Source organism: Cariama cristata, unplaced genomic scaffold (assembly GCF_000690535.1).
Source record: "Cariama cristata isolate BGI_N322 unplaced genomic scaffold, ASM69053v1 scaffold21874, whole genome shotgun sequence".
Lineage (NCBI taxonomy): Eukaryota > Metazoa > Chordata > Aves > Cariamiformes > Cariamidae > Cariama > Cariama cristata.
In genome coordinates, this window is record NW_009611531.1 from 5892 (window position 1) to 29584 (window position 23693).

Sequence of the window (23693 nt, forward strand, 5' to 3'; positions counted from 1 at the left end):
AAATATGCGCTTGGTCTGTCCCACCGTTAAAAAGACAGTGCTTATAATCCTCGCCTTCTCACTCCACAGACTTAAATGTCAGCAGGGAAGCTCCTGTTTTTAACAAAGCGACGGACAGGCAGTCTGCAGACTCCCACAGACATCACCATGTGGAGTAACATGCCATTTCCATTTAGATTATTTCCTTCACAATGGTGAAAGCTAGAGACTTCCTTCACAAAATGTAAACAATCTAAAGTTTAGATTCTGCTGATGCTGAATGAGGCTCATAAATGCATGATGGAGGCCAGATACAGCCCACAGGGCATACGTTTGACACCTCTGGCCTATATGGACAGGAAATGGTTATAAATAGTTAGTCCCATTTCAATTCTCTGAAGACAAATATTTTTGACACAGAGTGCTCAAGCACAAAGAGTCATTTGTAGACCACCCAGGAGACTTGCATTTAAATGACCTTTCTTTGCTCGATCAATTATACTAATGTTTATTTCACGAGTTGCAACATTTGTTCTTAAATGGAAGCAGCCCAGAGGAGCCATGTATATAATCCCACTTACTTGTTGGTAACTGCCTGCATAAACTCATCAATCAGTTCGTCGTACTGTTTCCCACGAACCCTCTTGTGTTTCAGTCCAATATAGAGTGGATCACTCAGGAGAGCCTAGGACACAAAGCAATTCTGTTGACATCTTCTCTTCCATGAATGAATGGAGATTTATGTCCCATCCTACCCAAAAAGTTTGTCTGTTGTGGTCATATTAATTTTACTTACTATGAAGTGAAGGCCAGCTCACACAGCTCTTCCTGAGCAGAAAGTGTTTCTGTATGAAGCTACGGACTATCTTTTTGTGTAAATAAAGTCAGAGGGATGTAATGCTTCTTGACTGCCATAGGAAATGAAGCTCTACATCCCCAGAACAGCTCTACCATGGCTCCCTGCCAAGGTGTCTCACTCCTAGTGAATAAAACTGACCTTGCGTGGGAAGTGCTTACTGTTCAATCCGTTCTTAATTTTGCACTGAGGTTACCAGGAAAGCTGTTGACCATAAACAGCGTTTTGAGCAATGAAGATCGTCTGAAGTAACCTGAAATGACATGTGTCATATAGACCTTTAGGTGCCAGCCCTGAGCTAACCAGAACCAGTGATAAGATGCCAAAATGTTCCCCAGCTCTGTACCTACCTAGTCCTCACCTCCAGTTATCTGCAGGTGTCAAGGCAAAATATTTTCATAAAACAGATTACTTTACTTTTTGGCTCCTGTTGGGAATAAAAACCCAGGCCATTCCTCCTACCAACCCAGCAAGTGTTAAGTCAGGACTCCTAAGCCACCTAAAAAGGACTGGGTCAGCACAGAAACAGCACATATTTTGGGAAAAATTACAGGACAAACAGTGGCAGAAGACAGGTGGGCCAACATCTCCGTGAGTCACTGCGAAGCAACTCTATTTCCTTTCCAATTTCAGGAACTGAATTGTCCACAGAAGGGGATGAGCCATCACAAACCTATTGTCCTGCAGCCATATGGGCCCTAAATATTGGCAGGTATACTAAAATTAGATCTGGTTTTACAGCCACAGCTGTTTTCCCTTAGAAGGAAAGATGAAAGAGGTTTTCCTCTGAGTTGATAAATTAACTCTTCAGGACCATGAAACAGAAAGCAGACCCATTTGCATTACTTCACTGATTGCTCCTATAGTGCCATGTGCTCTGGGGCCAGCTTATGGAATATAAAATTCTCCCATTGGCAAGCTGAGAAATGCCAAGCTCTGAAAAGAGACTGATTTGCTGAAAGAGTATACAAAATATTATGGACTGTCAGAAAGACAAGCTGGGAACTGATGCTAAAAATATAGTATGACTGCTATATTTACTCCATTCTACCTGAGGTGCCTGTGTTAGCAACACCATCACTCTAGGCTCAACATATATTAACAGGCAGAGATGCACAGGATGAACGCCTACAGGAGGTGTCTTATTTCGGCACTGGTAAGAGTTTAGTCGTGGGGCAGGATGCTTGGAGGACATGCTTAGGGTTGGGTTAAGCTGGGTTTATGCACACAAGAAAGCCATTAAATAAATAAACAAATTATTTATATTGTGAGGAAATATAGTGTTTACATTGCTGGAAAACAGCAAGTTCTATATATTAATCCCAGCTGGGGAAATGGGCTTCACCAAGTTGTTCCTGGACACATAAGATACGCTTGATCTCGGGCAGAACAAAAGTCCCCAAGACTGATCCTGAGAGTCCCTTTCTCTGACACCATCTGACCCTTGGAGATGCCTAAAAATTATTGGTGCCACTTTGGATTTTAGTGTCCCGCTGGATGCTGAGATAGAAACAGATGGTGATACATGGTCAGAAGCTTCCCATGGCAAAGGAAGCACTTGCACCCAGGTCCCTCTGGAGGGGAGCTCCTGCTCCAGGGCTCAGAGTTGACACTCGGTGGCGTGCAGATCAGCACAGAGGAGAAGGAAGAGATGAGGGAGCCAAAGTCAAGTACAATGTTCTATTGACTGGAAACTCCAAGAAGTGAGAGACTGAGCCTTAATTCCTGCTTTAGCCTCAGAGGGTCTGAACTCAGAGATCCCACTTTTCAGGAAAGACCGTGGCTCAGGCTGAGACGAGCACATCCTATATTCCGTAAGTCCATGACAGGCCACTATGCTAAAGGGATAAAATAATCCTGGGACCAGAGACCTAAGAGGTAATTGGGAATCTCATCCCAGACATCATCTGTGGCCACTAATTTTGCTTGCTTTCATTCTTTTCAAGTGTCCAGTGTGAGACACTTGGGTCTGGAGTGAAAAAGGTGCAGAAAATCTAGCTTTCCAGTGAGCATAGGCACGTTTGAAAATGTCGGCACTCATTTGCTTTCATACATAAACTCAAAGCTCTTATACCCCAGATTTGTTATTTCTCTCAAGAAACACGTGTTTGGTTTACTTGGGGTCAAGTGAGGCACAAACACATTTTAAAAAAACGGACAAACCTAGGCCATCACAAATAACTATAGGATATTCATTTTAAAAAAGACATCCTCACAGATGTCCATTCTGGCATTGCTAAAATGTTGCACTTTGGCCTTTCTGAGCCAGAGTCATAAGGCAAAAATCTGAAAACAGATGGAGTCCTCTTGTCTGGTTACAGTGTGCAGTAAAGTGCGCAATCTGACAAAACACTGAAATTAATCATCCCCAAACCACCCACTAGGGATTCTCCATTTTCTGGAATACAGTCACCTCTACGCAGACACGAGTATCTGCCTGTTTTCTTACAATTACCAGAGGAAGAATAAATCCGGGACTTCCTGTACAAAATCTTTCAACTCACCTTGCCACACTGAAAGGAGGAGCTGATCCTTCAGCTCCAACTGGCGACACTCTGAGTCTTCTCACCAGGGGACCATGAGGCTACTTAGTGTTTATTTCAGTTCCCCATAAGAGCAAGGGTTTCTTGAGCATCAAACAGGAATGAAACCTGCCCACTTCCCTGCAGTGCTGGTCTAGCCATCGTCTCATCTTGGATGTCTTCGGCTTTGCCTCGGCATCTAGGGCCTCATTTACGGACTAATCTCAATTCTTTCTCCCCTTCCGTCAGATTTATGAAAAACTGTCTTACCTCGTTGTCTGTGCCAACATCCAGCAGGACAGGGAGACACTGTTGTGGGTGAACTCCACCACAAGCTGTGTACAAAGCAAGCTTCCCAACTGGGATACCCATGCCATAACTTCCTAGATCTCCTAAACCGAGAATCCTCTCTCCATCTGTCACCACGATAGCCTAGGAGGATCAAAAGAGACTGTTGTATGGTGTTGCCAAGGCTCTAGAAGCAGAACCAGCTCCACTGTCTTCACATCGATGCCATTTTGCAGTTGCATTGTGCAATGGATATTTGGTCCTTCTACATGACACCATGTTAATTAGTGATAGAGGGCTGTTCATTTTTGGGGGCAGAGATAATGTGGTTAATGGGTAGCTGCTCGCAGTGTGGAAGAGCAGCAGCTCTGCCTGCCAACACTTCAGTTCACTTGTAGCAGAGCCCAACCAGCATGGCTTTTTGTGCATCCTCAGCTGTATAACAAGAAGCATCACAAAAGAGATCTAGCCTTGATTTTTCCTCTCTTTTTCTGGAAAAAGAGCTCTGTACAAAAGTGTTTGTGCTTATAAACCACATTTGCAGAATTAACAAGCTCATGTCTTCACACCGTTGTAGAGTAGCTGTGGAGTAGCCAACATCAGATAATCAACCCAAAACTCATTACAACTGGGTCCCTTTGCCTCTGGTCCCCCTGACTACAAGGCAGGTAGAGAGAAGCCATCAGCACGGGCAGCAGCATGGGCTGCAGAGGGGCTCCATGCTGTGTGTTTAATATCAGACCTTCGTTCCCACCCACTTGGGAGTTAAAAAATTACCATTTAGTTCTTTGTGCAATTGGCCTTTTGCATTTCAGTAATACTGTAACGTGCTACCTCACCAAAATCTCTGATCTGTAATTGTAGCTTTTTCTTTTTATGGTATCATTTCATTGTAATAAGAAGGGAAGTAAAAGCCTGCTTAATGTTGTCTAAATTAAAAGCCTAAAGTTGAGCTGTTCAACCCACACTGTACATCATCAAGTCCTTAGGAGGCAAATGACCAAGCAGATCCAACAAAACTTCCCAATTTTCAGGTGAACTACTCTGTTTGTCGGTTTTGTCCCCAGGGCCAGGCACTCTTTGGGGCAGTTCTGAAATCCTGTAAGAACAGGAATATACTGGTCTCTAGTCTCACTGTGGGAAAAAAAGTTGTAAATACAATAATAAACCTCAGCTTTCAGCACTGTCCCAGCACTTCAGAGAACAGAGCGCTCAAATCAAATGGTTTATCAGACTGTGGGGGACTCAAGTACAAAGTCTAGCTTGGATTTCAAAGACGACTGCAGAGAAGTTCTTTATTTGCTGATCTGCAAAGTTAACGCTAAACTTAGGACATAGGACATTCACATGCATGTCCTTTAGTGAGAAATAAGAGAATGAGAGATTAGAAGCTATCTCAACAGATGTTCCTCCTTGGGAAGCGGGGGATATTAAAGATGCATTGGTTTATTGCTGCGATGGAGAAGCACTTCATTGTTTAGGAATGGAATAAATCTCTTGCTGCACTTTCCTATTTCAGGAAGAATTGTACTCACCTGTTTCAGTTTCTTATTCAACATAAACTATATACACATCACAAGGCTATTTTCTCCCTCAACCTAAACCACTGTTTCAGCAATAAGCCTGAGGAGAAACTACAGATACAGAGGACACATGCATCTGTTCTGCCTTTTACATCTGTTTTGCCCTCTAGTCAAAAGAGCCAAACTCTGGTAGTTTGAGGCATGATACATTCCAGGTTGCAATGCACATAATAATAGTGACAACCAGTATGTGTAATAGGGATTATTTTGAAATGTGTATATTGAAATGGTCTCCTATATGTAGAATATTTGTTGTTGTGCTGGTGCCACTTTCTTGTCACCAGGAGTCAGAATTCCTAAAAGTGATCCTTCAATGAAAAACCTATTAAAATTAAAAGGACTGTACACCTATCCTTAGGTTAGAGGTTGGACAATCCCTGACACGGGAAATTCAGTCATGGCAGTGATACACTTATCCGCCTCTATTTTTGAACATTCTCCTATTTGTTTTTCCTTCTGAGTCAATGCAAAGTGCTAGCAATGGGAAAGTCTCTTTTTGGGTGGGCTCCATCTGTTTCTGGGTGTGTGCTCACTTCTTTACCACACCCAGAAGATGCAATTGGGACTGGAAGGCAGTAATGGGAATTCGAAAAGCAGCAAGCACATGCACTGCTACAGATTTATCCTGAAACTGATGCAAATTATATGAAAAGGAGTTAAATGCTTAACTATGCAGAGAAATATTTTAAAAAAATAATTAAGTTCTAATGAATCAAAATATTTCTCTGGGGCACATATCCTCTTTCATCCAAACAAGTAAGTAGTCTCAGGCAAACCTAAGAACTTCTCGATAGCACTTAGATATCCATCAGAGAGAGAAAATTTCTTCAGCCTTAAATGTGCTGCACTCTATAGGTACCAAAGCTCCTCAAGGTAACACTGAAAAATACAGGAGAACAGAAAATACAGCATGGGAGACGTTCATTGCTATCTGTGTCAGAGAGGAGAAACTGGATCCCCATTTGATTGTAGCTCTTTGGATTTGAAAAATACCGAAAAAAAAAAAAGCACAAAGTTTCAGTGGGTACCTGATACACGAGCACATTAAAGCAATGTTTTTAATCGGTTACGTTCACGTGATCAGAACTCAACAAACCGGACATTAATCTCTGGCTGAGCAGGACAGACCCTTCTAACCAGACCACTGGTTTAACAATTGGGAACCTGTTTTCTGCTTCCAGCTGTGCTACAAATTTTCTTGATGACTCTAGTCAAGCCTTTGGCTAAAGGTTAGGTGTGCAGTTTAAGCCAATCATCTAACTGGTTTCCAAACTTCTTTGATAGCTGATGGGGAGAGACGGAAACGTCCAGAGTGCATCTCCTCCCTCCAGCAGCTGTTTTGGGAAGGGATGAAAGGGGTATTTCTCTTTGAAGATGCTCATCTCCTTCTTCATTGATTACTGCAGAAGTACTCACAAACTGAGATTAGGCACTGAGTCTTCAGGCAGCTGATGCTGAGATGACTCTGGACCACAGCCTGTATCCAGTTACCCAATGTAGGTAGCTCACCCAGTTTTGCAATGCCTAAGGAGGAGGCGTGTGGTTCAGCAGCGTGATCCAGAGCACTACGATGACCTCCAAGCTGCCGAGGCAACGCAGAGAGGCAAGCGCTGCTCTTGGCATTCCCAGTTCTCTGTATTGATTGCATGACGTCAGCCTTTACGGGATGAACTGATACTCGGCCTTGAGTGCACCAATGGGAAACACTACATGGAAGGATGAGTTTGAACAGCCCAGTATAGCCATAATCCTGATGGGGATTCAAGATGCTGAGTGCACTTCTAGGGTGAGCATCCTATGGAAGGAGGGAGGGAAGGAGGGAGGGAAGGCCTGTGCAGTAGCTAGCATGGCAGCACACTTGTCCTTGCATAGAATATATGGTTTCTAGATTATCCTCACTTTGAAGTAATTTGAACTCATAGCTGCCAGGATGACACCCTACCACAATGCTATCCTGTATGATTCCCTGCATTCCTCATGCTTTAGCTGGGCCATCGTGCAGAAAAGAGTACAAGATTAAGGAACCAGAGAGAAAACTAGCAAGGGGAGACACTGATGAGGACTGTCGGCATTTCATCAGATGTTTCTTCATGGCAGGAATCATTAGCCACTCTGGAAAAGACACAAAACCCCCACAGGAGTATGTTCAGAAATGGCTGCTTCTCACTTGTTCTGCTTCTGGCACTGTGATTCCTTCAGAGCAGCCCAGCTTCAACAGGTGGGGTAGAGGTGGGGCACATCAGAGCTTGGCTGGGGCTTTGCTAAGCTAAGCAGAGCACCATTCCAGGCAGAGGATCCAGGCCTACGACCCAGATTTCCCATTTCCACAGTAAATGCTGTTGCCACAAAGCTCTAACAAGCCACAAAGCAAAATGTGGGCAGCATCTCCAGGTATTTCTTCACTGTCTTTAATGGGACTTACTGGAGCTGGTGCTCAGCCTTTTCAAAAAACCTGGGTCCCTCCAGGTGCAGTCCAGGTGCCTCCCTACTTATCTCAAAATCTCAAATGTTCCAGTGCCTACCAGTTCAGGCACGAAGAAGTTTGTGTACAAAGACACAGGGAACTCTGTGGTCCAAAACAGCGATACTGATGAAATTAGCTGCCTTTGTAGTCTGGCAAACCTAGAAGGTAGCTAGTCTGAATCTCTTCCATGGACCACTGCCCTTCCTATGGTCTGTTTTGGGTGCCAGACGGGGCTGTTTCAACAACAGTCTCTAATCTTTCTGTGCCAGTTTCCCCATCTGCAAAAACATATCTATTAGCCATAATGAGTTCTGCTCACAGTCCTGAGTCAGAAACAAATGGAAATACTGAGATCCTTGGACAGAGCAAGGACAAAGTATCTAGTTTGTATCTGTTCTCCATGGTTCCAAAGACAAGATTATAGGAACATGACTACTTTTTCTGGAAGCATGCTAAATTCTTCTTTTTTTTCCCCCTTAGAAATGGAAAAAGCTTGCAAGATTTTCTCAGCTGCCAAACCTTTGTTCCTGGAAGAAACAGCTGACTGATAGGGGACCAAAGCTCTGTCAACAGCCAGGGCAATTCCCAGGCACACGTACTTTCAGCCTGATGGAAGGAGGTGACTGGCAAGACCTGTCTTAAGTGTTGATTTTATTTCATGCCAGGGGCTTGCCCAGCCCCGAGGTCTAGTGAAAAACACTTCACAAGATCACTTTTTGGGTGGGGTGTCAGTAACATTTTCAGCTGCTGGATATCAAACATTATTTGCAGAGTTGCCAGTGTTTTGGATGCTGCATGACTCATTGGATTTGGGAAGGAGTCCTACAAGCAAGTCAGTTACAGAGATATCTTAAAGAGCTTTGGTACATCTAACAAGTTACAAGTTAGCCAAACAATTCTTCAACACAAATATCTTACTTCTTCACTAGAACCCCTATTCTGTACAAATTTATTACCATGCACACTCTTTTTATTGACCAAGGTCCTGCTACCTTTGATAAAGTTGTTCTTGACTACATACACACATGACAGAGTCTCTTAAATCCAACCTGGGCTGGAACCTGAAGCTGAACTGAAGTCCAGCCTGGAAATTCTCTGAGGAAGGGAGTAATTCTTTGCCTGTCCTTTTAATTAGGCAATTCTGTAAATAATGCCAAGCAGTTCCATTCAATATCCCATTTTGCACTCAACTCCCTGTAATTTCCCAGTCCACAGAAGACATGCCACATACCTTAATATTTTCTTCAGGCCAAGAGTTTAGCATTGTTGCAATATGGCCTTTGTCATGGATGGTGATAAACAACCCCCTAAGAAAGGAAAAAAAAAAGAAGAAAAATAAGCCTTGTAATAAAATTACTAACTCCAAGATAAAATAAAACAGGTGAAACTTGAAAATGCAGAGAAATGAGCTGCTGAGCACAAAACCAGGCAATTCACTGACATGGAAATGAGACCTCAAGGGACTGCTAATAACAAGTTAAATTCTCATTTCAAAACCCCAAGGCTCAAGACCCTTAATGGCAACTTCACACAACAGCCACCGGTGTTGCACACTTCACCCCTGTGAAATGCCTTTGCTTTGGGGAGCAAACTCTGCCTTACTGCAGAAGAGTTTTCTAGTTAAAATAACTCTGATAAACGCAGATGAGACTGACAGTTTTACACGTTCTTTCCCGGGGAGCTTATTGCTGGCCGTTCAAACAGTAAAAGCATGATCCTTCTCACCCAGCTACCAATGTCAATCATGTGGATGGCTATTGCAGAGCTAGACAGACTTTTTGGGTCCCCTCTCTAGTCAACAGAGCTCCAACTGGATTCCATTGAATCAATATTTTCCATGGCATTTGCTTTGACCAAGCCAAACCTGCCCTCACAACACTGTTTTTTTCCTGAATATCTGACCCCAGTTTTTGATGCTTGCATTCACCAAATGAAAACCACCAAAAATTATGAGAAGTGAAACAGAAAACTAAATGTTTGGATGAAACCTCAGTATGAAGTATTTACATGGACAATAGCATACCTGATTGCACTGAGGCTAATCACTTCTCAACACAAAGGTCTTCAAGCTTTAAACAAAAATGCCTTCTTTTTCATAAAATTAGGAACTGGAAAACAGCATTCTTCAAGCATGTTTTAGACTTGTGGCTTATTTTTCTCCTCTTTGCTGTTATTATCAAAAATAGCATCCTTAGCAGGGATTCTTCCAATACCCAGGATAGTAGTATTCACATGGACTGATCTCTCAGTCAAACTGATCAGCTCAGATATTTTGGGATTTTTTAAAAAAAAAATAATTTTTTAAGCTCCTTTTAGACAGCACTAACCCCAAAGAAGCAGTCTCCTCCATATATCTCAGGGCAATTGCTTATATTGCTCACAGTGGTCTCTAATCAGCACAAATCAAGGGCTCTAACTCCAGGACTCCTCTTGGCAGGAGGAGGCACCCATTTTCCTTGCCTTGTTATCTGCTTACAAAAGCAAGAGTTGTGCCAGTGATTAGTATCAGCTGGAACAACAGAGAAATGCATTTTGGCTGCTTACATCTCTCTACTATTGCTGAGCCCCAGTAAGTTCAGATCCGGTCACGGTTTGGGGTTCTAATGTGAAATATTAGGTAGAAAAAGCTTGAAAACAACCTCCATTGTAAGTCCATATGAGTGATGAATAATCAAACATAATTGGGCTACTCTCTCCAGCAAGGACTTCTCTCAGGGCTCTTCTAGGGAGCAGATATCTTCCCACAGTCAACTGTGGGATTTCTAATTAAAAAGCCCTTTACTTTGAAAAGAAGAAAAATAAAAGTGCTGACTTCAACACTGACCAAGTCACAATCACACAGAAAGATAAGGATTGCAAAAAAAGGAAAGTAATGGTTCATTTATTCAGCATAATTCTTTACTGTGCCCAGTAACCAACGAAGTAATCACATACACATGGCCTATCTCAAAGGCAGTATTCACAGATGTCAATCTTCATAAAAAAGGGGTACTGTACTGCTGCCATCTACGTTTAGAAAGGAGTTATTAACTGGGAATTAAAAGCACAAATTAGTAACATCATTGCAGATACTTCAAGTTATGATATGCTTTTAAAAAGAATGTTGTTGTTTTAATGTTACATTTTCCATACATAATAAAGACATCTACTACTTAAGTTTCTAGCTGCGTGCCTCACATTCACATCTCTTCAGTGCTGAAGGGAGCCCACCGGCTACTTAACCTTTGAAAGACATCCAGTGCTTGCAGCAGAAGCTGAAACCCAGCTGCCTGCCCACCACCAGTCCTGCGGCTCGATGAATTGCGAGTTGTTTCGTACAAAGCGGAGAGGGCAGATACCCACTGCCGCCGAAGAGCTCCTGACTCTGGCCGTTGTCTCGGGAGGGCAGTGGGCTGGTTTCCAATCCCTGCTCTGGATCTGGCAGTAGAGAGAGTTCAGCCTGGGTCTTCCAAAATGTGATGACTGCTCTCACTATGCTCCTTGGGAGAAGGGCTCTCACAGCTATCACCAGGGTAGGTTTTGCCTAAAGAAGGACTGGCTTGGCTTAGATAGCCAGGTCGGTGACTGAGCACCAGGCATGGAGAGGCACCCCTCTCAGAATTCACGTCCCCTTCCTTAATATTATGTTTATTTGATGTTAGTCAAATCCCCATCGAGTATGCTAGCTCCTGTGGACCCTTGTCTGAAAGCAAAATTGGCTGCGGACACACATTCCTCTCCCACCGCTGAGCAGATCCCCAGGCCTAGCTGCTTACCTCGCTGTCAGCTGTCACACGCATCGAGCAATTCAGGTGAACAATTGCTCCCTGCTTCACTCCAGGCAAAATCGGATAGCTTAATTTAGACTAACAATTAACACACTAACGGCGCTACCGGCTTTGGAAGAGAAACCTTCAGGAGCAGAAATGGTGATCCCTCTGGGGAAAGTGACCTCTCTCACCGACAGGACCACATCAGGAAGCGGGCACATACCTAAGCAAGCCTCATATTCCCCTAACGCTGACTCCAAGAGCCAAGGGCCCAGTTTCAATAAAACACAAAAGTTTCCAATGCCTTTAGGCACCCAGCTGGAGCACGTTCCTGGACCTGGTCGAGGCTCTGCCGACTCCATGAGGTGTTCCAAGTATTCAGAAGGGGATCCTGGTAGTGGTGAGCTGGAAGTCCCTTTGCAGAGCGAGTGTGCAACGACCAACTCTGACAGGCAGTTCAGCAAATTCACTGTGTTTTTAAGAAGATGCAAAGAGAAACAGGCACACAGCAGCCTTCGGAGTCAGGGGTCACAAGTAAGTCCTCATTTTGTATGATCCCCAGGAGAGCTGTGCTCACCCCCGTGATGACAACAGTTACCCACAGAGATGAGCTGGCCAACTTGTTGAAATAAAATGCCCCAAATTGGCAGAGGGTTAATCTTTCCTAAAATCCCTTCTGCAAGGCAGGCAGAAGGAACAGATGTGTTCACAAAGTGAACTCGGCAAAAGGTTTGCTGATGACTGAACAGGGAAGAGTAGCAGCCAGGTTTCTCTCAAGGCTACACAGGTTATGGGAGAGGTAACAGGAGTAAAAGCTTATTTGTGCCTTTGAGAACAGCAAGGTTGGTATGAGCAAGGCAGAGCTCTGAATACTGAGAGGGACAGGTTGGTCTATGTGGACAAGTAGTAAATAAGAAACATTCAAGTGGCAATAAAACAAAGTAACTTGATTTTTCTGAGGAAAAGATGCAGCCTAAGCATTCTGAAAAAGGAATGCAACCTAAGCAATAGATTCTGCTTTTATCATCATGCCTTCTCCATCTCTCTTGGGATTACAGTTGATAAATTGCTTCCAAGAAACAAAAAGACAATGAGGCAGTTTTCCTCTTTGGGACTCAATAAAAATGATTCAATTAAAATAAAATGCTAGAAAGATAAGTCATTGTGATCAAGTCCCGTAACATGGGCACTGGATGGGGCAAACACCCAACCTGATTTTCCATACCAGAAAACTCACCTGTGCCCAGGAACCTGCCATTCTACGTAGGCTTTGTCATTGTATGTATTTATCCCCCCCCCCCAAGAAGCAGATATGCACACAGTTAGCTGGAAGCCAAATACACACGCATAGAGGCAAAAATACAAGAAATAGTTTAGTAAAAATTAACTGCCCCAGCAATGTCAAGCCAGAACATACGCACTGTACCACTATTTCTGGCTAAATAGTCACCTTCAGAGAGCTGTTACCTTTGTGGGGGTAATTCAGAGTGGGGAGGGCTCCAGCCTGCATTCATTAGGGTTTCAGAGCTGCAGTCCATTAAGTCCTATTCAGTCCATTAACATCACAGGCTTCACTACAGCTGCCTTGGGTTAAGGTGGAAGTCAGACTAGATTTTATTGTGCCACTGAGCACGTCTGTAAGGTTCCAGGAAACTTCAAGGAGAGTTACAGCTTCTTAATTTGTCACTGAGGCAGTATTTCTGTCTGGATTTCAGCGAATCAAGTCAAGCTGCCTAAACTGGACTGCAGGATCTAGCAGACTGCAGATCATCATTGCAGAATCCATCTAAGGGTTGGGTATGTTCACCCACACCATACAAGACCTTTTCTCATCCCTAAGCCAGGGACATCATCTTCTCTTTTCGGGTTTTGTCCTGGCTGAGTTCACGGAAGTACTCCAGGAATTACAAAGCTACACAGTGTACCACATGAGCCATGGGAAGAATCCTGCTGTGGTGCTCAGTACTGGTTAGATCTTGGCCATCCTGACTGGCATTTTGAAAGATGCACAATGAACACAATCTCAGAACCGCAAGGCTCATTTCAGAAAGAGCTCAGGGACAAGGGAGACAGCGCACATTTGATGCCCAGAGGAAGCCCATCATCACCAGATACTGGTGATGGCTTTTCAGAATAACATTAATTTCTTTTAGATATTTGGGAAGGAGTAAGTTTTAACATGTCTCAGGTATTAGGAAACAAAAATATTCTTTCATGCTTTCATTCAATGAGTGGTTATTTCTTCAAAAAGGCATAATACTGTTCCCTTTTCTGATCTTTGTGGTTAGCAATTCTGCTTTGTGAGCTATTTCCCATTAGAAGAAACAGTGGATGATGGAGCCAGGGGTGCTATCGCTAAAGCACTATTGTTTATTTATCGAGAATGCGCAAAGCTTCATTTCCCAAAACACAGAGGGGAGTGAAAAAGATTATGCAACTTCTTTCCTCACAGCTCCAAATCTCTCCTCACTTCCCTTCTACCCAAAAGTCTCCCTCCCTCTCCCTAACAGCTTTTCCTTGGCAATTGCCAGTGCTTGTGTGGCTGTGATTGCAACCCTCCTGGTGTTGTCTTGCCCCACTTGCCTTGACATGCAATCAAAAAGAAATCTAATGCAATCAAATGCAATCAATGCCTTTGCTTTATCAAGCTCCATGTAAAACCTCTTTGGCCACTGCTGTGCTCCTCTTACAGTCTTGTCCTGTGCTGGGGTTTTGGGTTCCCTGTTTACATCCAGACAATTAATGGCCTCTTTACACTTACCAAATATGAATAACAGTCAGCAATTATATCCACCAACTTGACCACACTGGTCAAAAGCCACAGAAGAGCAGAACAGATGATGGTGCTGGATCACTCATACGTACACTAGCATGAAGCAAAAGGACACCACTCTGCTTCATGTGAATTTCCCTTACTAGCTGACATAGAACCTTATTTGTATATTTATGTCCTTGTGGAGGAAAACAGACACCACCAGAAGGACCGCAAAATCTCGTAAGCTGACTGGAGCTGAAAAACACAAAAAACTCCACTCAACTATTGCAGCTTCATCCTTCTTGTCCTCTCTCACTCCTCCAAAAGGACTACTCTCTGAAGAGAAAGATACTTGCTCAGAAGGGAGGAAAGTATTTGCACAGCATTATCTAATGTTTACAGATGATACTGCAACGGTCAGGCTTGCTCAGGGTTTGGTATATAGCATGAAGAACACAAAAAACTCAACTGCAAGTTCCACGTGCTTCCTGCACAGCAATCAGCCCATCAGTCCTGTTTATTGGACCTCAGAAAAGAAACAATAGAGGTATCTTCTTTAATGGGCTAACAATCTTTGCCTTATATAATTACCTGTTCCTGAAAAGAAAGACCAATGAAGGGAAGCAGATTAAAATAGTAGCTAAGGTCCCTCATTCTCTGGATACTTACGCACTGCTTGTCATCCAACATAAGTAAGGGTGCTTGCAGGGAGTCTGGTTCCTCGTGTGTGTGCTGCCATACCAGCGTGCAATGAATTGCAAGACTAAATCATGAATATGGCAACAAAACTCAGGCTTTTGTTTTATTTTCTTTCCACTTATTAACTTCTAGCCTGGGTGCTATGAGGGGAACTTGCTCCACAACTGAGGAGAGGATAAAAACTACCACATGAGTTAGCATTAAAAAAAATGAACATACTCACAATACTTATATCAGGCACCATGATTCAGTGTTTTCATCCAGATAGGAAAGGCGCATTCTCAGAACAAAAATGTTCAGGGCAAAGGTTAAGCGTCTTCACTTGCAACCAGAAGGTGATGAAATCCTGCCCAAGTAAAAGTCCTTGAGTGCTTTGACTTGGTAGGGCCTGGACTTCCCTCAGAAGGGGCAGGAAGTCCATGGGAATCCATTGCTTAAAAAAGCAACAAACAAAAGAGATGAGTCTGATCTTTGCCAACATCTGAGCCTGCACCAGGCCACTGTTGAATAGCCATGAAAAAGTTGTGAGAGAGCGGTCAGAAACCTACACTGAGATACGAGGTTGCACAGGGAAGGGCTCTGACAGGCACGGCACAATCTGAACCTTCTGCAGTGATCACAGCCATGGCCTTACACAAAGGCGTGATGCTCTTGGAAAGCTTTGAGCAAGACTGTCTCAGAGTAACGTAGAAGTTCACCTGGAAAAATTATCTTCGCACTCAGGAAAGAAAAAGACAAGTTGGCTTGTCCCTGTGGAACGATGCTGACTGCTGCTGCACCCTGCTCTGTGCTTTTTGGTTCAGTTATGCCCCAAGCCCAGATGACTGGTAGGTGTTTTGGCTGTTCGAGGCTGCAAAGGGGACACACACGAGGGAGGGATCAGCTGATGGCCTTGGCTTTCGTGGCATGCTAACCACAGAAAACTCTCCCTGCTGTGCCAGAAGAACAGGCCGGATGACCCACTCTGGATTAAACACCAGTCTGTGCCAGAGATGCAGTAAAATGTGGTTACAGTAAAGCCCTTACTTTGGTTTTATTTATTCACGCTTTCAAGACTTGTACACAAAATCGACAGGTTGAGCAGTATGAGCCTCTATAGACATTTCCACCAGCTGCACCTCTATTTTTGATTTTTTTTTTGGTTCAGGTCTCTGCCAGAACAGGACAAGAGGCTTCAGAATAACAAAATAAACTTTGAAATTGCTTGGCTGTCTTAGGGAGCTCAAGATTATAAATGCCTGTGGGCTACAGGCATTGGAGAGAAAGTATGTGCTAGCATGCACTGATTTGTCTAAATACAGTACAATTAATCATCAAATTGGACAAAATCTCTGTGGTGACTCATCAGCTATTTTTACAGATTTGTTTATTATAAAAGCCAAGAACTTTCTGTTGTTTTAGATAATTTTCTTTGTAAATTGTAGGATGCTGAACAGTACCCTGAGGTACTGGTGAAAAAATAATAGAAACCAAACTCAATCAACTGTTAATGGAGTCTATACAGAGATTTATAAGGCAATATCCTATAATGTAAGTACGCTAAGAGATTTAATTTCAAATAATTTGCAAGGTGAATGATTGCATTAATATTATAAATGTCCTTAAAGTTGTCATCATATCTTTTAGGCAGGAAAACCCAAATTCAATGTGGGAGGGAGAAGATGCAGGGTCTAAGGCACAATAATGAAAGATTCACTATCCACACCAACCCCCCAAACCCACGCAGGGAAACCTCTGTGATCCTAAGGGACAGCAAGTAGTTAAGCTGTAGGAAACTGCCAAAGACCAGGAACAGAGAGATTCGAATGCGCACATCTGCTGGGGTAGAGTTAATTCATGGTAGCTGGTGTGGGGCTGTGTTTTGGGTTTGTGCTGGAAACAGTGCGGATAACACATGGATGTTTTAGTTATTGTTGAGCAGAGCTTACACAGAGTCAAGGCCTCTTCTGCTCCTCACCCCACCCCACCAGCGAGGAGGCTGGGGGTGCACAAGGAGCTGGGAGGGGACACAGCCGGGACAGCTGACCCCAATGACCCAAGGGATATCCCATACCGTGTGACGTCACGCTCAGCATATACAGCTGGGGAAAGAAGAAGGAAGGGAGGACATTTGGAGTGATGGCGTTTGTCTTCTCAAGTCACTGTTATGGGTGATGGAGCCCTGCCCTCCTGGAGATGGCTGAGCACCTGCCTGCCCATGGGAAGTGGGGAATGAATTCCTTGCTTTGCTTTGCTTTCGTGCGCGGCTTTTACTTTCCCTATTAAACTGTCTTTATCTCAACCCAGGAGTTTTCTCACTTTTACTCTTCCAATTCTCTCCCGCGTCCCAGCAGGGGAGAGTCAGCGAGCGGCTGCCTGGGGCTCAGTTGCTGGCTGGGGTTAAACCACGGCAGCAGAGATGAGTGATTGCTCCCAAATGCAGAGAGCAATGCACACAGGCTTCAGTGCAAGCTGCAGCCATCCCAGTTCTTTGGTGTAGTCCAACCCTGGCCACAGCAGGAGGGTTCAGATCAGAGCCTAAAGCAAAGCTTTTGGATCCATCTCCTAGTCTGCCAAATTGTTAACACCCAGCACTATTTTTAGCAGTTTTTTTTTTTTTTTCTAGGAAAAGGGAGCTTATACAATCACTCTGTGTCCTCTCTTACCTGCTAGCTCATTTTAAGCAAAATTATCAGAAAGGCAAAGGTCTCAAAGAGGTTTGCTCCTACACCTCTTTATGGAAATCACTGTTGAAATAAAGAAAAGATAATGGGGTTCCTGTCCCCACCACTTTGGGAAGGGGAACATAGACCTTCCTCTGACAATTATTCTGACGGTTGGCCAAAAAGGTATCTTACAGCTAGACACAACATACGCTGCTTCACACCTAGTTCCTACTGAGCCTTCACTAGCCCAGCCCTAGTAAAACCTTAGAGCCTTCCTGGGCTGCAGGACTAAGCAGAAGGCAGAGAAAAGGAGAAAAAAGCTGACTGTAGAGGAAAGCAAATGAAAAAAGGGAACGGTTATGGGGCAGGATCAAAACCACACAAATAGGAGACCAGAGGGGACAGCAAGCAGAGCACTCAAAGCTGTGCCTGCTGCTCCCTAGAGAGGTGAGGGAAGGGAGAAGCACAAGCTGGTGCGGGTGGCTGTAGTGGAGACAGGTGGATATGAAGAAGGGATGAAAAGGATGTGGAAGGGAACAGAAGGTATCACAAATGTGAAGTGTCAGGGGACAGTGGACAGAAACCAGGAGGAATCCTGGATTCATTGTTCTGCTAGTCAGGAAACAGCCTAAAGAATAAATAGTCCTTTCTTCCTCTCCAAGAGGGAGTCGATGGAGAAAGACCAGTTCACTAACTACTGTTCTTGGTCACTATGCAGCAATGTGAAAATGCAGAGGGTTGGCATCAGGTCCCCAATGAATCTCTGCTATCCACAGCCTAGGATTAAGGGGGGAGGCAAACAGACCCACGTTGCTCTTGGCTTGTCATGAGCTTCTTGTCCCTACTGGATTCTCAGGACTGGATTCACTGGTTTAACCAGCGAACTGTCATGTTGTAGCATAATTCAGTGGTTAAATCCTGCTTGTATTTGAAAACTTCAGAAATCAATCATTTTCCAGTGTGCTTTTCAGCAGTGGTGTTTCAACAGTGGTGTTTAAGGGGACCTCTGAGAAGGTCTATGTAAGGATTGAGCCCCTGGAGCCAACGGCCGGGTAAAAGCCAAGCAGGTCTGCAGCATGGGGTCTGACTCCTGCTTACCCTCAGCACCGAAAGCTCCCTTCTTGCTGATGCGCAGGAGGGAGAGGGAGAAATCAGGCTGTTCATAACTACTCTGCCACTCATGTGTAAATTTACAGATGCACATGGGTAAAGACCAGACTTTGAGGTGAGACATAAGATCCCACCACCCAGGGATTCCACCACACAGCAAATGTGAGAATTTTCCAAATTCAGCATCCTTTGCTGCAGTTAAGCTCATCACGCTCAAGGGGCTTGAAGCCCTCCATTCAAAAACAACTTTAAGAGTAGGAAAATCCAACTCAGCCCTGATTTTCCTCTGCCTTTTTCGAGGCTCAGTCCTAAACCTGCCCGTATGTTGGCAATATCTCAGTAACTGGAAGACTACAGGGTTGCAAAGAGAGACGTGTTGAGATGGGCAATCAGTGTTGTTGCTCAGTGATGTTAACCAAGGAGCCCTTATCTGTTTTCACTGCTAAGAACATAATGTATTCTGTTTTACTTGATAGCACAGAGGTGAAGGTGGGATCAAAAACCCCTGGGAAATTAAATTAAGTCCTACCCTGATTATATTTCCTTCCTGTGCTGTGCAAATTCTTCCAAGATCCACACCTTCACTTTTAAAGTGCACTGCAGGGAGCCCCAAGAATGAACACAGAATTAGGACAAAGTTTGACAAAGAAAAGAAATATCATTTTGACAATACCAGAGCAATCAGCCTTCAGACAAATTAAATCTAACCTGGCATATTCTGTCTTAGTGAATCCACCTAACAAAAAATTTTCGCTTTTGCCATAAATGGCAGCAAATACAGAAAACGGCAGCAGCTTTTACAGCAGGTCTTCCATAATCATGTACTGAAGACGTGTGTGGCTTGCCTTGTCAAAATGTTTGAACTGTGTATCTGCACACAGAGTGCTCCAGAACCAAAACCCAAAACACAGCGAAACCCAAGGAAGCTAAGAATTATGGTATCAAAGCACAGAAGCCCTCACTCTATGCAGACCGGTTGAGAAAGTCTCTGGGAAATGCAAACCAGCTCTTCGTGCTGCCTATTGATTTCTCTTCTCTTTCAGAAATGGATGCCCTGTTATTAGAGGACAAGGGTGCTACCTTGCTAGCTCTGACACAGCCGTTATACAGCAACATGAGCCTGCATCTCACAGTTACCTTACAGTGGCATATAGAAGTCAATATAAATTATATAATAAAAATGTATCATTTATGAATATAAATATTCCATAAACTCAACAGTTAAAAAAGAGGATTGCTCCTCATAAAAAATGTTGCCAGGTCATGATGCATAGTCCATGGGAGGCTGTCCCATAGCCCAATGGATATTGCTGTCCGAGGTTTTCATGATAGCTGGTGTTATTTCTCCTCCAATTTACATCCTGGTATTCATTATTCTAAATAATTCTCCTCCCTCCTCACTGTGTTTGGCATTTTTTGTTTAAGGAGGTGTTCCTTGTGGCAGCAGCATAGATTTATGCCACATTAAAGGCACACACATCCTTTTGAATTTCCTTCACCAGGTCAACCTCTTTCTTTTGGCCAACTCCACCTCTTCCTTTGAGCTTCTGCTGGTAAATCAGGGAATTTCAACAGACTGTTGATGTAAATCACCTCTGACAGCAGGGGAAAGCCTGACCTTCATAAATTGATATGAGACTTTTCTGTTAACTTCAGTGGGCCTGAGATTTTACCTCATGCCCTTGGAAGTTTCTCTTGGTTGTTAGAGCCACTGCACATACATTTTGCTCAGGAAAAGTTGGGGGGGGAGAGAGAGAGAGAGAGAGCAGACTGGAGATATGGCAGGAGAAGCACTGATTGTTTTTTTAGTGAAAAAATGGTTCTAAGTCCTTTTTCACTCCCATCGCAATGTAGTAACTGTGGTACAGCCTCACACCACCAACAGTGTCCATCCTATTCCCCCCATCTTCATGGTATCTCGTATCACGGCTGATACACCAGCTCTTCTCTTTGTATGCCCAGAAGTCAATTTGTGCTCCTCTCTCCATTTTGAGAACCACTTAATGGATGGGGGAACAGAGAAGGGACAAGGATGGGGGTACAGCATGCTGAAAAGACTTGCCTGGAAAAAGTGAGATCAGCAGAGAGGGAGCAGTAGGAACCTTTGAACTCCTTTGCCAACTCTCAGGCTGAGCTGTTCTCAGCGGTCCTGGGCTCCTTCTGCGCTAACTGCTTCTTCTTCACCTATTCCAACCATGGTTTTCTCCTCCTCATTCCATAACCTGGTCCCATACCAAGGACTGTCTCCCACCTATATCTCCAGCCAACCTCTTCAGGGCTTCCTGACTACACACTGTCTCCACGATACTTTCCACAGAACTCTCCCTTCAGTCTGTTACAAGACCAGTCTGCTTGTGTTGATGTTGTTGAAACGTAGATCATTAAACACATTCATCTTCTCTTCCACTGACTTCAGCTGCTTCTGGAAGAAAGCTGAACCAGGCTGGTGGCAACAAGAGAAGTTATGGTAACCTGTGTTTTTACAAGATTGCTTAAAAGGGTCTCAAAGCACAGGACAATCATCCAAAACCCAGTCTTCCCACTCACTTTTGGTCTCCACTGTGGGAGGGAGCGCAGACAATTCTGTGGTTAGGGACAAATCCATGGGATTTACATCTTTGTTCTAATTTCCATTGGGTTTGAGTTTTAAGTGTCTAGAAATGGCAGGTAACTTTCTCTTCTGCGCAACACCATTAAAAAAAGCGTGTCAGCAGAGCCAGATCTGTTGACAAGACAATTCTGTAGATTGACCGATGTTTCACTTGCTCATTTTTCATCAGACACAGATCATTATTCTGTCAGACTTAATTTTCGCACCATCTGCACCCTGTTAGCTTTCACTCTCCAGGTTCAGCTTCAGCCCAACATGTTTCGCATTGTTCTGCAGTCAGTCCTCAAGGATATTTATGTCTCCAGAAAAGAAGAGTGAACTTAAGCAAGTTTTTTCTATCCCCATAGCTCTCCTCCAACAGTGATGCACCAACCTGTTCTAGTCCTGCTTGCAGGGGATGCCAAAAGCTTTTGAGGAGCAGCTGACAACTTTATACTTTCAAATACCAGTATGCTCATTAATTACCCAGTGTCTTGAGAGACTGTGGTCTTATGCCATATAATAAACTATCCCTAATTATCATAGAAGAAATAAACCCCTGATTCCATGCCCTCAGATAAGCTCCCTCTCTGCTTTCTCTTTGTGAAAAAGTATAAAGTTTCTTTCCAAAGATATTGTCACAATTAAAAGAGATCCTCCAGCTTAAAAAATACTTTTCAAATGGCATTGCACATGTTCAGTCCTGTGCTGCATCACGACCTCCATGATATTCATTAAGTACATTTTACATTGAAAAACAAAAGAAAAAGAAAAAGAAAAAAAAGGAAAAAAGATCACAATACTACTACGCACTTTTTTTTGTAGAGGACTTTGTATCTTCACTCTAAAGCAAAAGGGACTCTCAACCACAGTTTGAAAGCTTTTAGGGCTGGCAGAAGCATTTCCTAAGACAACGGTGACTCTTTCTGTTAACGGGATCAAAGAACAAAGATTCCTCCTTCCTTCTCTCTTTTAGCACCTCAGAAAGTTGCAAGCCCTGCTCTGTTACATTTCATTCCTTCCTCCTACCAAATTTCTGATGAGGATAAAGGATCCCTGGGCTTTGTCAAGCAAACACTTCTGAGACCCATGTTCCTTAGTACCCTGGGTAAACCATCCTTTGCTTGAAGCTACAATTATGTTACCATTGCTGCTGAACACAAGCAAACCTTCTCTCCCCATGCCTTGAGCAGCTTGCTCCTGCTTCTGCACATCCCTTTCATCACATCAGCACAACTCCTGCCGCAGCTGGTAACGAACTGGCTATCTGGATTACTGCTACTCTGGCTCAAAAAAGACTTGAATCTATCTGGATTTATTCCTGAACCAGATCATTGCACAGCTGTATGGACATCTGTGGAGGCACAAAGGCGGTGGGAGGGAGGAGTGAATAACCAGAGGTGGATTGCAGGAGAGACTGCAAAGCTGCGTACGTGCAGCCATAGGATCTGAAGTTGTACAACTCTGCAAGACATCTCCCTTGAGTTTGGGTCACCCTTGATCGTCTGGAATTACACCAGATTACAATTCATGTTACACATGAAACAAGTCTTGTCACCTTAGGACACTATTTCCAGCCACACCCTTTCGCCTTGACAATGTGCATACATCAAGACCGTTCCAGAACTTGTGAAGCCACACACCGCAGCAGATTTTTGTAACAAAACTACAAGAAGAAGACCCTGAGACACAAAATGAGGAGCGTAACCTGAAAAGCCCCAAAAAAGTGAACATATTTGCCTACCCTAGTCTTATACTCCTCCTGTTACTGGCCACTGCTGCAGACAGGATCCGTGGCTAGGAAGACTTCTCTTTGGACATGGTTGCTCTTCTCTTGTGCTTACTTAACGTGGTCTGATCATATTTAACGTGGTCTGATCACAGAAGAGAGATTTTGACATGGTCCTTAATCTTAAGTTAAGGTGCTATTGCTTGGTACTTCAACCTGTACTTACAAATTACACAATAATTTATACTTTTTATTTAAAAAATTCGAACTATAAAATGATTCTGTACTTTGGCCTGAAGATTTTAACGCTTATTGCATGACTTTGAATAAATGAATACTGGTAACTCAGCAGGGAGCTGCCTGGAGAACAAGATAGGAAAATATGATTCAACACAGAAACCTTCCAGCAAAAAATTCAGAGCTCTGAGGCGACAGTGCCAGAATGTCATTTTTAATAATCTGATGGTTCCAGCTCTCTTCCAGTTGTTCTAAAACCCTGAGTTTTTATCACATAGGAAAAAGTCTGACACCATAGAAAAAAAAAAAGCCTGCTTGAAGAATTTAAAGTGACTGCTGAAGAGAAAGGCAGTAGGAGTTTGGGGAAGACAGATACAGGAACCTGCTGGGACATCAGGAGCTCTGCCTGGCCCACCAGAAGTGGGGAGACTATGGGCATCATAGACAAGCATGACAAGAGCTGGATGTTCGCATATGTTTTTTTCCT

At 43.6% G+C, this 23693-nt stretch overlaps 1 protein-coding gene across 1 annotated transcript in view; it reads right to left on the reverse strand.

Moving 5' to 3' along the window:
* Positions 1 to 556: 556 nt before the first annotated feature.
* Positions 557 to 23693, reverse strand: part of LOC104156902 (NADP-dependent malic enzyme, mitochondrial-like) — a 28603-nt gene continuing 5466 nt past the window's right edge. Inside the window, exons 3-5 of the mRNA XM_009698299.1 lie at positions 8924 to 8999; positions 3628 to 3789; positions 557 to 664 (exon numbers count right to left, since the gene is read on the reverse strand). Of these exons, the coding sequence (XP_009696601.1) occupies positions 557 to 664; positions 3628 to 3789; positions 8924 to 8999 (346 nt within the window). The remainder of the gene's footprint in view (positions 665 to 3627; positions 3790 to 8923; positions 9000 to 23693) is intronic.